Source organism: Gymnoscopelus braueri (genome assembly GCF_963280865.1).
Source record: "Gymnoscopelus braueri genome assembly, chromosome: 17".
Lineage (NCBI taxonomy): Eukaryota > Metazoa > Chordata > Actinopteri > Myctophiformes > Myctophidae > Gymnoscopelus > Gymnoscopelus braueri.
The window spans coordinates 46,458,726-46,474,544 of record NC_137617.1 but is presented as its reverse complement, the minus strand read 5'-3'; the positions used below and the strand labels follow the sequence as shown (position 1 = coordinate 46,474,544).

At 41.0% G+C, this 15,819-nt stretch overlaps 1 protein-coding gene across 4 annotated transcripts in view; it reads left to right on the top strand.

Moving 5' to 3' along the window:
* Positions 1-15,819, top strand: part of LOC308104136 (uncharacterized protein) — a 39,013-nt gene that overhangs the window by 23,048 nt on the left and 146 nt on the right. For 3 of the 4 annotated variants that reach the window (XR_013934796.1, XR_013934797.1, XR_013934798.1), the window contains 5 exons: positions 2,132-2,215; positions 5,104-5,181; positions 9,605-9,667; positions 12,535-12,654; positions 13,038-15,212. Coding sequence is in view for 1 of the 4 variants with exons in the window: in XM_080454450.1 (XP_080310576.1) it covers positions 2,132-2,215; positions 5,104-5,181; positions 9,605-9,667; positions 12,535-12,654; positions 13,038-14,527 (1,835 nt within the window). In the remaining 3 variants the exon portion in view is untranslated. Of the gene's footprint in view, positions 1-2,131; positions 2,216-5,103; positions 5,182-9,604; positions 9,668-12,534; positions 12,655-13,037; positions 15,818-15,819 lie in introns of those variants that run through there. The other variant, XM_080454450.1, reaches the window with a different exon arrangement.

The window sequence follows — 15,819 nt, the reverse complement described above, 5'->3', positions numbered from 1 at the left end:
TATTCATTTGATCAGGCATGCCCCCTCCTATAAACTGTAAGTCAATTAAACGTCACACTCCATGTTAAACTCATTGAAAACACACATCCCTGCTGCTGGTGACTGATATTGTCCTTCTAGTGAATGGGGAGACATCATTTTTCGTCTGCAAATGATTTATATTCTATACAGATATTTAGAAATTAGCGTAATCACTGAAAACATGTTTATTTTTTTTAAATGACGTAGATCTGCGGCAATGGCAGGGTATGTGTTAAAAAGGCTTTCAAATCATACCTTTGTTGGATAGGTCGCTATAGTTACCCACTAGATATTTGCTAGTCCTAGTCGTTATGGATACCACAGTTAGTCAGTCCACGTCACAGAATGCCTGGAACTCCATATGAGCTAACTGACATATTTAAGTCTGACATCATATACTGCATCTTTGGGCATATTGGGACTTCATATATACTGTAGATATAACTGACTAGTATCGACTAATATTGAATACACTGGACCTCAGACCTCAATGGAAACAAGCCCAGGACTTAATGGGTTATCCTTTTAGCATTGTTTTAAATAAATCGGTGCCACCGTGCCTTTTTTGCACACTGTTAATAAAGTATTCAATCAATCAATCAATCAATCAATTAATCAATCAATCACTGGGATGACACAAGCACTGTAGCCAACGATATAAAGACAAGGGAATCTCAGTGACAGATGCAGATGCAACGATGACCCCCAGAGACGATCCTCAAACCTCTCCCCGAGTACTAGCCAGGGTATCTGGCCTTACAACCCAGATACTCCGGCGACTACAGAGCCCTCCCCACTGATTCTCTTTCACCCTCTAGTACTACTTGACCTTGTGAGCCACTTGGGTTGAACATTTCGGTTTAAGTCCTTCTTGGACACCATCGCAGCGGGTCTTGGCTCAGGTTTAGATAACCAGTCGAGCCCATAAGCAGCACACCATTGGCCGGGGCACACAGGGAGCTGAACAACTTGCGAGGACATACAACAGGTGGGGGGAGCAGTGTATCCCACTGACAAGCACTTGCAGAGTCAGGACAACACTCCCACTCGCTCCTTCTGGAGGGAGAGCGAGTGCATTCTCCGGCAGCGGCGTCGCTCGTTCTGGGACACTCAGGGTTTTGCGTAGCCCAATTTATAAGAGGATAAACAGTTAAAGTTCATACAGTACCTTCAATGAAACGCTCCCGCACCCAACACATGACCAGGGAGACAGAACAGGACAGTTAACTGGCGGCCGAGCACGGCTCCCTATTTTATTTTATTTTTTCCTCTAAACATTTTATCCCATTTTTTTATCCCAAGCTTGTAATCCTGGGCGCTATTCTCCCTCTGCCAGGGAGAGCCCCAAACTGAGCTCACGCCTCCTTCAATGCATGAGGAGGTGGCAGACCGCTTCTTATCACCTGACAGGGGGGAGTTTCCCCGGTAGGACGTAACACGTTATTCCAACCAGTTACTTTCCCCTCCATCAGGTGCCCCAGCTGACCAGGGGGAGGCAGTATAGACCATATTCACACACCGGCCATGTTCCTATTAAGTCAATGAAGTGCCACCCCGTTTCCACGGCAACGGGGTGGCACTTTCAATGTTAAATTCCAATATGGCCGCCGTGTGAATATGGTCTATTGAGACCAGGAGTACTGCATGTTTTTTTTGTGAGGGTTCCTACCCTAGGGGACACAGGGAGAACATGCTAACTCTGCACAGAAAGGCCCTTTCACCAACCCCACCTAAGGTATGGGCACTGATGACGCGGAGGAGAAAACACGCCCCCAGCGAGTACGGCTCCCTACTAATCAGCCTGGTGATTAGGGGGAGTCAAGTAACTAGAGGCAACCAGGGAAAGCTCAACTAAAATGCATAGATCAATCCTTTAGAGAGCTAAGGGATATCATGCCATAGAATAGATTCAACTCCCTGGTAGCAGAGTACCTTTCTCTCTCTATCTGTTGAATAAGGTACTTACACCAGACAATATACAGCATGTAGGCCTACAGTGTTAGAGATGGGCATTTGGGCAATAAAAAAAGTGTACATGTGGTAGTTATCCGCAGCTAAACATGTTATAAGTTAAGGTGGTTATTATTGATTGTTTCTTATGTCTGCTTAGGTTCTTCTACTCAAGCTGAACCTGGCCCAGCTACAGTGACAACTCAACCAGAACCATCATCACATTCCCAAGATGCTACCGCTGGTGAGGGGAAATCCGGCCCGCCTCCCTTGGGCCAATTTTAACATAGCAGATTATGTTTTAGCCCATTATGAGTTATATTCTTCTTTATTCAAACCACCAATTATTAGTTCTTGCTTTAAATTGCGTATTTGAATAGCTATTAAAAAAAAAGGTACTGTATGCATATAAAATGTGTAAGGGTGATTTCTTGACACAACCGTGTGTGTTTGACCATTCTGGGTAGTGTGTGTGTGTGTGTGTGTGTGTGTGTGTGTGTGTGTGTGTGTGTGTGTGTGTGTGTGTGTGTGTGTGTGTGTGTGTGTGTGTGTGTGTGTGTGTGTGTGTGTGTGTGTGTCAGAGGTTGTGCTAGTAGTGGGGCGGTGTGGCACGAGAAATCAGCCTAATCGTTCAATTTTATGAAGAAAGCGCCAAATTTGGCAGAAGTGTTGATTGATATATTGGGAACAAAACTGGATATTGGGACATCACAAATTCTCACCCTGGTGGGCGTGGCAGCCATTTTTCAAAATGGCCATCAGCAGTTGATCAAATCTTCCTAGTTTTTGTCCTAGCAGGCTGAAATGTTGCTCAAGTATGTGAATATGAAGGTGTGTGGGTGTGCTCATGCTAATTGCCTAAAAGGGGGCGTTGCAATGGGAGTGGCCTAGTTAACAGCAATATTTTGGGAGAATTGTTCAAATGGTGATACAAGCGAGAAATTTGGTACAAATCATCTTTGGAGATCACACTTCGATTTAGGACACCGGGCCAGTCATAAATCAAAGATGGCAGCCATTTTTTTTTTTCAAGATGGCTGCCAAAATTTGACTGTTTTTGCATTTCTGCATAATTTTGACTATAATTCTTTGAGGTAAATTACCAAATCACCAAAAAGCACTCCCATAGTATGTTTTGAACATTTTCAAATAGGAGTTACCATTTACGGTGAAGGTGCCAACTCAGCATATCGAGTAGCATGGCTTGAGTCCTGTGGTAGGTACTGGGAGCTGATGTTAGGTGTGAAGATGAAGAAAGAACAATGCTCTGTGGAGCTCAGGGAGGAGATAAGAAAGGCAGCCAGAGAGATGAAGAAAGTAGGGAGGAGTACAAAGAGATAAGGGGTAAGGCGGAGAGAAAAGTGGTGAGGGTTAAGGAAAAGAGTATGAGAAGTTGTATGAAAGGTTGGACACCAAGGAGGGAGAAAGGGACCTGCACCGATTGGCTAGACAGGTAGTGAGATGGGAAGGATGAGCAAGAGGTTAAGGTGACGAAGGATGGTTGTAAATGTTCTAGCAACCGAAGACAGTGTGTTGAGAAAATGGAAGGAGTACTTTGAGGGAACGGATGGAGGACAGTGTCGGTGTTATTCTATGCATAGTGGCTCATAGGAATAGACTATGTGACAACCAGGAATAGTTTGGTGACCACTGGAGAGACGGTTGACAGCCGGAATGTAGACAGCATCCGGGAGCAATATGGGTTAGCGCCCTAGCCTGTGTCTTCCGTGAGGAAGGAGCCCAACAAATCCACGGTGAGGCCTTTAAGGAGGGCTATTCAAGCATGCTGCAAGTGGAGCCTGTAGTACCACCACGGCCCAAGAAACCATCACGCCAGAATGAAATGTTTGGAACAGGGCAGTCTGGTGCAACGCTCAGGTCCTGGACCTGGTGAGACGAAGGAGGAGCCCGGCCAGGAGACCATCCACAGAGCCTAGTCCCTCCACATGCCAGATCCTCCGCTCTCCCCCAGTCCTGGCAGAGTAGCCCCTGATCAGCGGCCTGAGAGGCCCTGTCTTGCCCTAAGAGGACTGACCGTGGGTAGCTACTGGGATGTAAGTAGGGCGCTTGACAAACCCCAGCCCGGGTCACCTCGGCGAGGGTGTATGTTGCGTACCCGAACCCATGTTGAGACCCGAAACACCCATCGACCCCAGGCTACAACACTGATATGTCCCAGGTGCATCCATGTGATGTTTTTCTGTATGCAGGAGTTATTTGTAACAGAAGGATACCAGTGAGAGGGAAGATGTATAGGACGGTAGGGGGACCAGCCATGATGCTGTACGGCTTGGAAACGGTGGCACTGACGAAAGGCCAAATGCCAAAGCGGCGGTTTAAGGATGCGGTGAGAGACGACATGCAGGTGGCTGGAGTCACAGAGGAAGACACAGAACTAGATGGGAAAACATTTATACATGTTAAGAAGTCATGAGATTTTGTCCTTGAGTTAGACTGTGAGCACAGTTGTATGGCGTGTTTTTGAAATGTTTTAATTTAGATGGTTATAAATGGTAACTCCTGTTTGAAAATGTTCAAAAACATACTATGGGAGTGCTATTTTGGTGAATAATTAAAAGATATGCAGAAATGCAAAAACAGTGTTGGCGGCCATCGTGAAAAAAAATGGCTGCCATCTTTGATTTAGGAGTGGCCCGGTTTTCTAAATCGAAGCGTGATCTCCAAAGATGATTTGTACCAAATTTCCAACTTGTATCACTATTTGAACAATTCTCCCAAAATATTGCTGCTAACTAGGCCACTCCCATTGCAACGCCCCCTTTTAGGTAATTAGCATGAACACACCCACACACCTTCATACTCACATACATCACACAACATTTAGCCTGCTAGGACAACAATTAGGAGGTTTTGATCAACCGCTGGTGGCCATTTTGAAAATTGGCTGCCACGCCCACCAGGGTGAGAATTTGTGATGTCCCAATATCCAGTTTTGTTTCCAATATGTCAATCAACACTTCTGCCAAATTTGGCGCTTTCTTCACAAAATTGAACGATTCTCGTGCTACGCTGCCGCACTATAGGGTTTTCAACACCTAGAGCTGTTGACACGATTGGGTCAAGTTGTTAGGGACAACCATGAGCAGCATGTCCATTGTGATGTCTATGCAGATGCCAGTGGTCCCACCAGCGCTGATGACAGCAAGAGACCAGATGCCGTGAGCTTGAGTCCAGAAAGAGCTGCTAAGTGTAAGACATCATGGCATTTAATGTGTATATTATTTACAAATTGTTTCTGCTAATGTATGAGAGATTTTTGAGAGATTTTTGCAAAAGAATACCATGCAAATCGGTACACAGTATCTCTATAGTGGAGCGATCAAGGCGGATCTGTCCTATTTTTCATATTCCATCCTTATTGGCCAACATTGGCTTCCAAAGTTTGAAGGAGAGGTCTGTTTTGAATAAAATGCCTCAAATCATGAACGCTGCATGCAATTGCCGTGAGACTTTGCACGCACATTCTCACTAGGCAGAGGAAGAAAATGCCACCCTACTTTTGTTTATCAAATCAGCCTCATGGTGGCACTATAACATACCGATTCACGTTTTTACCTATAACTGGACCCATCAATGTGAAACTTTGCACACACACTCAGGGGGTGAAAGTGGCTTAAAGTTCTTGCCAGAACTGTCTGAGATGAAAATCAGGGACACCCTCTGGGCCGAATATTTTTGGGGGGTTCAGACCCTCCAAAACCCCCAAAATGCATAGAAATGAAATTTAAAATTAAGCAACATCAATTAAGAACATAAAACAAAATGTCTCTTGCAATGTGCACATTAAAATTGAAGATCTTCTGAAGATAATCTCCGGCACCGTTGGCTTGATCGCAGCAAAACTGTACACATACACTCCCTGGATGCCAATTCATCCTAACCTCTGCCCCAAATGTTTCACATGGGCCTGTTATAGCGCCACCAGGAGGCCGATTTGTGCAAAACAATTTTTTTTACAGTACTCCTACAGATTTTGTCCTGTAAATTGGTACACAGTATCTCTGTAGTCATTAAACAAAATTAATCTTTCAGATTTATCATATTCCATCCTGATTGGCTAAAATTGTCTTCCAAAGTTTGCAAGAGTACTCAGTTTTGAACAAAATGCCTCAAATCATGAACACAGCATGCAGTTTCCTTGAAATTGTGCACGCACATTCCCACTAGGCCGAGGAAGAAATGCCACTTGAACATTTTCAAATCAGCCTCATGGTGGCGCTATAACAGGCAGATTCGTGTTTTTACCTATAACTGCACCGATCTATGTAAAACTTTGTATGTGCACTCTTTAGAGGCCAAGGATAAACCTTTGCCCTGCATTTTTCACATCTGCCTTTTATAGCACCACCAGGCCAACTTATGTAAAGCACATTTTTGGATATTAAGCCTTCAGATTTTATCAAAATGTCACGCAAATCGGTGCACATAATCTCTATAGTCATGAGTCGAGTTCATTTCCCATCGCGTTTCTTTTCTTTTTTTTTTCTCACTTTCCGTATCGTGCTGATTTTGTTGTGCAAGGCACGCACGTTGGCCAGAACGATAAAAGGGAGCGGGGGGGGGGCGAGTAAATCTCCTCCGTAGGCGATTCCGAATTTGTAGTTACCTTGCCATCATGATGTAACTCCAAAGGTGGACAAGAAATAAAAAATAATTTCTCCATTGACTAGAAATTGATAATTTAAAATATGCTCCTTATTGACTTACAAAGAGGCTCCTTTAAACCCGTAACTAATAATGTATATATATATATTTAAATACTATATATATATATATATATATATATATATATATATATATATATATATATATATATATATATATATATATATATATATATATATATATATATATATATATATAAATATGTATGTATGTGTTAGACATTTTTTATAATATTTAAAAACAAATGGTAATATATTATCAAACATCTAACAACAATATGAACTATAGTGTTAACAGAGTGACAATGACATATCACATGAGTTATTGTGAAACAATTATGATTCATGGTCACACACTATTTCAGTAATATAATTACATTGATTATATCTTATTGTATTGATTTCATTTTATTTGAATGCAGGGTCATTCAAATGAGTCCATATACAAACACATGTTTTGAATTAACTGTGGAAAAACTTGAAGAACAAGGCACTGGATTAAGTAAGCTTGGCTGTTAGCCTGCTCCTGACCAGGCTAACTTCACAGCTAAATTGCCATGGTAACTAAACTAGGCTTGCTTCAATTCTCTTTTGAGGAATCGGATAAGGCTAAACTTAGCCAGGGTGAACTGGCTAAACTAATCTTCAAGATAATTCACCTTTTGAGGAACCGACTCAGCTCTAATCCTGGCTAAATTAAGCCAGGATAGGTGGTAAAGCCAGGCTTTAGCTCTAATTCACCTTTTGAGGAACAGGCCCCTGGTCTGTCAGCCAAACACAAACATGTTTTGAACGTTGGTGGGATTTAATTCGTTGTAGAGCCCGCCCACTGTATCCGGTAATTTGCACACACACTTATAGGCACGGACAAAGGCCGTTTCCGTATCTGCTCTATGCCGGATCTCCAACCTGCAAAGTCAATTGATCCCATTCCCAGTTCCAGGTTTGTTGCGCACGCATGCGCAAATTGACGCGACTCGCTCGAGTAGACACTTACCAGCTCCGTGGAATAAATAAACACCGAAAATAGCACAGATTAAGCTGACACAAACACAGTGGAACAATTCAAAAGCACTTTGATCGTGCATGACATGATGAAAGCATTTGTTTTCGCATTGGTAGGTCAGGAAATATAATTTAAAAAAAAATTAAAAATAAAGGTGGGATCCGTGTATTTCCAGTGGTGCACCAAAAACAATCTCTTCTGTCTTTTTTGTGTTAATGATGAGAGCGTTATTATCACTCCACTCAACCACCTTATTTACTCTGTGTTGGTGCAGTCCAGGATCACTGGAACTATCTAGAGAGAAATCAAAACTCTATCATCAGAGTATTTTAGAATGTATTGGTCTGGTGTGTCAGTATGACATTCAGACAGACATTCCTCAGTACGACAGCTGTCAGTATAAAGGGTGTAAAGTACAGCTGAGCTTACACAACCCTGTGGAGCACCAACATTAGTAATTAATGCTGAGGAGAGGGTTCTGTTCACTTTCCGTATCGTGCTGATTTTGTTGTGCAAGGCACGCACGTTGGCCAGAACGATAAAAGGGAGCGGGGGGGGGGGGGGGGGAGGAGTAAATCTCCTCCGTAGGCGATTCCGAATACCCCCTCTTTTTCCTCGTTTCTTCTTCCTTTTATTTCGGATCAACTCCTCGGGATGTCTCCTCCTGTGAAAAGAATGAAGGTGAAGGTCTCGGAATCCTTTCCAAAGGCTGAAATGTATTTTGCTCCTCTTCTGTGAATCGGACAATTTGTAACACCAACAGGAACACATGAGGCCCCGGGGCCAGCATACTGATGCATTTGATCATCTCCTGTTGAACCTCTTCCTGGGACCGACTTGTATCAAAATTGTATCAAAATTGTATCAAAAAGGTGAATTGTATCATAATATGCATTATGTTGGTATCACAGTCACTCAAAGGTTGTGATTTGAAATGGCATTAGAAACATACTTCTAATGCATTACAATCTGCTTATTACACTGTTTAATTATAGTTATAAGAACTATTAAATAGTCATAGTGCTTTATAACAATTATAACACATTATAAAGCAATCTATAATGACTTGTACAGTCATGTATTATAATACTTCATAATTACTGGACTCTCACAGACTTTTCTTTTAGACCATTGAAGACTATGGAGGAAGACTTTACAGATATTTACATCCAAACTCAGTGGAAAGTCTGTCACCAGGTGCTGCCAGAAAGAAGACACTGAAGTAGACGGCCGTCATGTTGTTGTAGTTGATACACCTGATTTGTTTGATACAAGTCTGTCCCAGGAAGAGGTTCAACAGGAGATGATCAAATGCATCAGTATGCTGGCCCCGGGGCCTCATGTGTTCCTGTTGGTGTTACAAATTGTCCGATTGTCAGATCCAGTACAGCTCAGGGTCTAGTTCCCCTACAGAGTGTTTGAAGAGACAGGCTGAGGTTTGTGGCCGTTGGGTGACCCTGGTGGAACTGCCAGCCTTGTATGAAACATGCACTGAGGCAATAATTCACAATGTGTTGAGATGTGTCTCTCTCTGTGATCCTGAGGGCGTGCATGCCTTCCTGATGGTCGTTCCTCTGGGTCCCCTCACAGATGAAGACAAGGCAGAGTTACAGAGCATCCAGCATGTATTCACCTCGGAGATCAGTGATTTCACCAGGTTTTTGTTGACTGTAGAATCAGATCCAACTGCTCAAGCTGTTGCCTACTTTGTAGATCAAAACAAACACATTAAGGAGCTGTGTCAGAGCTATGCAGAACGATACACTGTATTCAACATTAATAACAACAAGCAAGTTCCTGAGTTGTTCCTATATATCATAATTCTTTCTAACTGTTCCTCTGATGTGTGCGTGCGTGCGTGCGTGCGTGCGTGCGTGCGTGCGTGCGTGTGTGTGTTTGTATGACAAGTGAACCACAATTAATAAGTGATTTTCACCAACAGACTCCAGTGAAAAGTGGGTGTCCATCCAGCAGAGTGACATCATGGCTGAATCAATGAATACACGTGAGTCCAGTCAATCCTCATGAATGTTAACTTTCAGTGAATCTCAATATTGTAGTTCAGCTTGGTGGAGAAATCATTCAACTTTTACTATGGCTATAAACACTATATGTTTAGGCCTTTAATAGCTAAAGTACAGTCCACAAAGTATACACATATCGACATATGATACCATGGTCCATAGATACCATGCAGTGCCGGCCCCCCTATAATAAACAGAAAGAAATACAGAGGACTTTGTCTCTTGTGCACATAAAAATAAGAGCTCCTCAGTCTTATTAGCACCAGTAAAGGAAAAACATGGACTGCCAGGCTCAGCTGTCGCTGAAGACTAGGCAGAAGAAATTGGTCTTTAATAAAGATTGAAAAATATCAATTGACTGGGCAGCTCCGATCTATAGGGGCAAGCTATTCCAGAGCCTGGGCCTGTAATTCAGGCCGGGAGTCATACACCCTTCCGGGCCGCCCTACCCAAATACTAGGCTACATGAACACATACTTACTTTTTTACTAAATTCCCTGGCTGCTGCTTCAGGTTCCGGTTTAGCTTTTCAAAATAAGTCAGTAAATCAGTAAATCTGACCCTAGATCTCTTTTTGGAGGCATCAAAAACACCGGTTGCGTCTTTCCAGTCTAGTTTCAGGCTTTTATTTGTGTAAGGTACAGGAAGTTGCCTGCTTCCACGCAGCATTAGCAATGTTTGTTTTGTCACGTAGGAGTCTCAAACAAGGTTGTTTATTACACTAAAGACTAAATACGCAATTTTTAAAAATGTATTACATATTTACACCTGTGATTTATCTTTTTGGCTGTGTACGATAGTTTTCTTTCAAATGCGATAATTTTAAGCCTCCGGTACGATAATTGAACATTTCCCATCTGGCAACACTGAGTAGTAGTCACTACAACACACTTCTACTGTACAGTATGTCACAGGAGCAATCCATATGAATTCAACAGTTACAGCATTATTCCTTTCCAGATTGGCAAAGTAATCACCGAAAATCATTATTTCATAATACAGTCACACAAAAGTTATATATCCAGTCCAGTGCTTTTTTATTTCCTGCATACAACATACCATCAAATCTTGTCAACAAAATGTTTCCCTCAATACACCAGTCACAACAGGACTCCTAAAATAATACTATACTATGGTATTATGAAAACGTGATTGTCTTATGTTGTCATCAAATTAGCTTACGAATAGTCGATATGCCAATACCAATATTCAACTGTGTAAAAAGCAACGCTCAATTTGTGTTATTTCATTAAAAGTTGACTCACTCAACTATAAGAGACTAGTAGGTTTTATGTTTGTGATAAGAGACATAATACCACAACAAACCACATCTACTAGCACTAAATGGAATAAGCTTTGACAGTAACAAGTAGCCCAATGCCAAGGTTATATATATATATATATATATATATATATATATATATATATATATATATATATATATATATATATATATATATATATATATATATATATATATATATATGTTTTTGTTTTGTTTTTACAGCTAAACATGATTCAGCCATATTGAATAGCCTACCAATTGTGTCATGTTATGAGCTAAATCTTTACAGCTTGTTACAGGCTGATGAGAATACAATGTTTAGTAAAAATAATCCCTAGGAACATACAAATAACTCAATATTATATCAGTTATGTCCAACTGTGGACTGTTTGTTGTGGCATAGGTCTGTGATTTTCAACTTAAATTTTAAGGACCCACAGGCTAGTGCAAGATGTATTGATCAGATCACGGACCCGCAGAGCTGCTAAATGATTAATCATAGCTGGTCTAAAGCATTCCTGAGAACCCCATGTGTTGAGAAGAATCAGTGTTGTGTAACTTACTTTGACTGCAGCAGAATATTTGACTCTCTGGGGGCTTTGAATATCAGTCATTTTGAGTCTCCTCCACAGTCAGGACAGACACTTGTCCTTTCAGCTCCACCACTCTTTTTCTTACTGGGAAAGGGCTTGGGGTCCATATTTGATAAAGATAACATGATGCAAACGTCAATTAATGTCTCCTTCTCAGGAATCTCAGAACTCTCCTCTCTCACATTGCTGTTGCCGGAAAGCGAAACAAGCCATTCACGTCTTGATCCTTCCAAAAAAATACTTTGATTACTGACATTTGGACCAATCCAACTAACAGGAGCCTCTCCTATGTCTGACATTATTGCGCCGCTGTTTTCTGCCACAGCGCCACCTGGAGCAGGAGATCCCAAAATAGGGCCTCAATTCCTCAGGGCGCTGCTAAGGGCCCGTAGCCCAGCTCTCTATTTGAAATAGCCGGTGCTCTACGCACACCCTGGTGTGCGTAGGGCACCGGCTAGGTCATTGCAGCAAGCCACTGGCCTGTTGGCCCAACATGGCCAATGGCTCAATAGGCAGCTCTATTAGACAAGTTCGGTCCTCTCCTGCTGCAGTTTGAACTGGGACAGCCACAAATGGCGTCTCACCAACCACAGAGTAGCCATAGCCTTGCCCGCTGCTTCTGCCTGTTCCTTAAACAGACTTGGGCGCATGTAATCCAGTTGCTGCAGCTCCTCTATATGGCTTGTGAGATCAATATGGACTAATATTGGTATATTGGTAATTGTTAGTGTATAATCAGTGTATAATCAATGGTAGGGGATTGGGGTGTTGTTGAATTGATTCTATTCTGAAAAATAAAATAAGAAAATATTGCTAAACACTTGATAAGAGTGTACACCTACTGTGCACATGCTCAGTGGGATACACTGTCTGCATGTGGGGAAGGAGCGGGAGTGTTGCATCCTGGCAAATATGTCTGGACGATTTTAAGGTACGGTAGTTTATCTACTTTTTGGCATTTATTTTACAGAAATGTTTATCAAGGCCCAGATGGAGAAGATCATACAACAAGACAAACACATGATACAACAAGACAAAATCATCACCAAACTACAGGCTGAAGCAAAGAAGTTGGAGAAACCCGGCACGTGTAAGTATATCACTTGTTGGCTTTTGAGCTACTTAACTCACCTCTTGTTTATATTGACAATCCGTTGAAATCACCTTAAATGGGTTCTTGTTTCCGTTTAAAAAGTGTTCCTTTTGAAGCTAGAATGAAAACAGTTTAAAATGTATTAATTTTTTGTGTTTCACTATGACCTAGTTTACATGCTTTTAGATGCTTTTTATAACCGTGACTTGATATGGACTTGATGTGGATGTTTTAATATCAATGATAAATAGGATAAATAAAACGATATATTTCAGCCTATATGAAAACAAAACAAAACAAAACAAAACAAAACAAAACAAAACAAAACAAAACAAAAGCAAGCAAATGTGGAACTAATTCTATGCCTCTTGATATTTCAGGTGATGATGACAATCAAAGCAGAGATAACCTCAGTATGGTGCTGATAGGGAAGACTGGCAGTGGGAAAAGCGCCTCAGGAAACACTATTTTGAATCAAAAAGTATTTAAATCCACACTCAGTCCAAAGTCTGTCACCAAGTTTTGCAAGAAAGAACACGCTGAAGTGGACGGCCGTCGTGTTGTTGTAGTTGATACACCTGGTTTGTTTGATACAACTCTGTCCCAGGAAGAGGTTCAACAGGAGATGATCAAATGCATCAATCTGCTGGCCCCGGGACCTCATGTGTTCCTGTTGGTGTTAGGAATTGGCCGACACACAGAGGAGGAGAAAAAGACATTGACACTGATCCAGGATTCCTTTGGAGAAGATTCCAAGAAGTTCACCATCATTCTTTTCACAGGAGGAGACCATTTGAAGGAGAATAATCTGTCCATTGAGGAGTACATCGAAAACTGTGATGATTCATTTAGGAAGCAGATTTCTGACTGTGGAGAAAGGTACCATGTCTTCAACAACAATGTTGATAAAAACGACCGTAAACAAGTCAGTGATCTGCTGGAAATGGTAGAGAAGATGGTGGAGGAGAATGGTGGGGGGTGCTACACCACAGAGATGTTCCAGAAGGCTGAAGCAGCCATTCGAAAACAAATGGAGAAGATTTTAAAGGAGAAGGAAGAAGAAATGAAAAGAGAGGTGGAGGAGCTGAAAAGAACACATGAAGAAGAAAAGAAAAAAATGAAAGAAAGGATGAAAGAGCAGGAAGATGAAATTAAAGTGGAAAGGGAAAAAAGAGAGAAACAACCGCAAGAAAAGGAGGATTCTATTAATAAAGAGCGTGAGGAAAGACAAAAAGAATGTGTTAAAAGAGAAAAGGAGGACAACAAACGGAAGGAAGTGGAGGAAAATGAACGCAACGATTGGAATGAAAAACTCAAGGCCTTGGAGAGAGAGAAACAAAAAGCATCAGAAGAAAAGGATAGAGAGTTGGAACTCAAGGGAAAAGAAATGAGAGAAGAGGAAAATAAGTGGAAGGAAAAACGTGAGGCCTTGGAGAGAGACAAAAATATAGGAGCAGAAGAAATGAGAAAACAAAAAGAGGACTGGGAGAAGGAAAGAGAAACATGGAATAAAAAAGAACAGGAAGACAAAGAGAGAAGTGAAAAAGAAGAGAAGAAAATCAAAAGGCTTCAGGATGATTATGAACGTGAGAGAAAAGAACATGAAAAGAAAAGAAAAGAAGAGGACAAACGCAGACAAGAAGAAGAAGCAGCGGGGAAACAGAGAATTGTGGATGAGTTCAGAAAGAAAGAACAGCAAAGAAGAGAGGAGGAGGACAGAACAAGGAAGAGACAGGATGAAATTAAACAGCAGGGGTGGGATAAAACGGTTCAGGCCTTGGCGAAAAATAGAATGAAAGCAGAAGAAATTGATAGAAAATTGCTGAAAAATCAGAGAGAAGAAATGAGAAAAAACCAAGAGGATTGGTAGAAGGAAAGAAGAGGATGGTGGAATCAAAGAGAACAGGAAGATGAAGAGAGAAGAGAAGAACAACACAATAAAATAACAAAGCTTCAGGAAGAATTTGATCAGGAAAGAGAAAAGCATGAGAAGACAAAAAAAGAAGAGGTGCAAAAGATACGACGAGAAGAAGAAAAGGAACGAGAGATCCTTGAGAAAAAACATCAAGGAAAACTAGAGCTGATGGAGAACAAACACAAAGACGAGGCCAGAGGAAAAGCTGAGGAATTCAATGATTTCAAAGAAAACCTCCTGAAGGAGTTAGATGATCTCATACAAAAACAAGCAGCTGAAATACATGATCTGGAACTGAAACGAGCTACAGAATTGGAACAGGGCAAAGTGAAATATGATCTTTTAAGCCATAAAGAGACTGAACTGAAGAAGGAAGTAGACGAGAAAAGAGAAGACATAAAACAGAAAAGTGAAGAAATAAAACAGAAAAGTTAAGACATAAAACAGAAAAGTGAAGACATAAAACAGAAAAGTGAAGACATAAAAAAGAAAAGTGATGAAATAGAACAGAAAGAGAGAGAATTAAAAGACTTGAAGGACAAGCATAAAAAACAACAGGAAGACCTGAAAAATAAGTATTGGAAAAGACCAGACATGTGCGTTACCAACTGAAAACATTATCATGATGTCAACATTTTGTGTAAGTGATGATAATTATTTATAAGTCAATCACATCATTTGATATGATCTTTATATTTTACAATACTGCACTGACTGTTTTGCTATTTGCAAAGCATTTGAATGGATTTTGATAGTCACAATATCCTTACTAAAACACACAGCTATGAAATAAAGTTAAAAAAAAATAGAATATAGCGTTTCAATCATTTTAACCACTTTAACCATATTTTATACTTTGGCTATTCAACTATATCAGATATACAAGCTCATAGCGCATCACTTCGTGCTGCACTATGACCTTGTAGATCTGCTATTTTTGAAAAATCGCGAAACTTTGTGATAATCTTTGAATATATATTTTTTTTCTGAAGCGAACATTTTTAACTGGAGGTTTTGAGATGGGGGTTCACGGCCAAATACGTATAATTTTAGGGTCCTTGGCATGAAAAAGTTTGAGAACCACTGGCATACAGTATGTAAAACTATCTGGTTTAACTATTAACGTTTTGTATTGATCCTGCAAAAGTACCTGGTAATCTAGTAAAGCTGAGTTTTGATCCTGTTCATCTATCTGTCTAACTATGTGACGACCCTCTGTACCCTGTCTGTCTGTCTGTCTGTCTGTC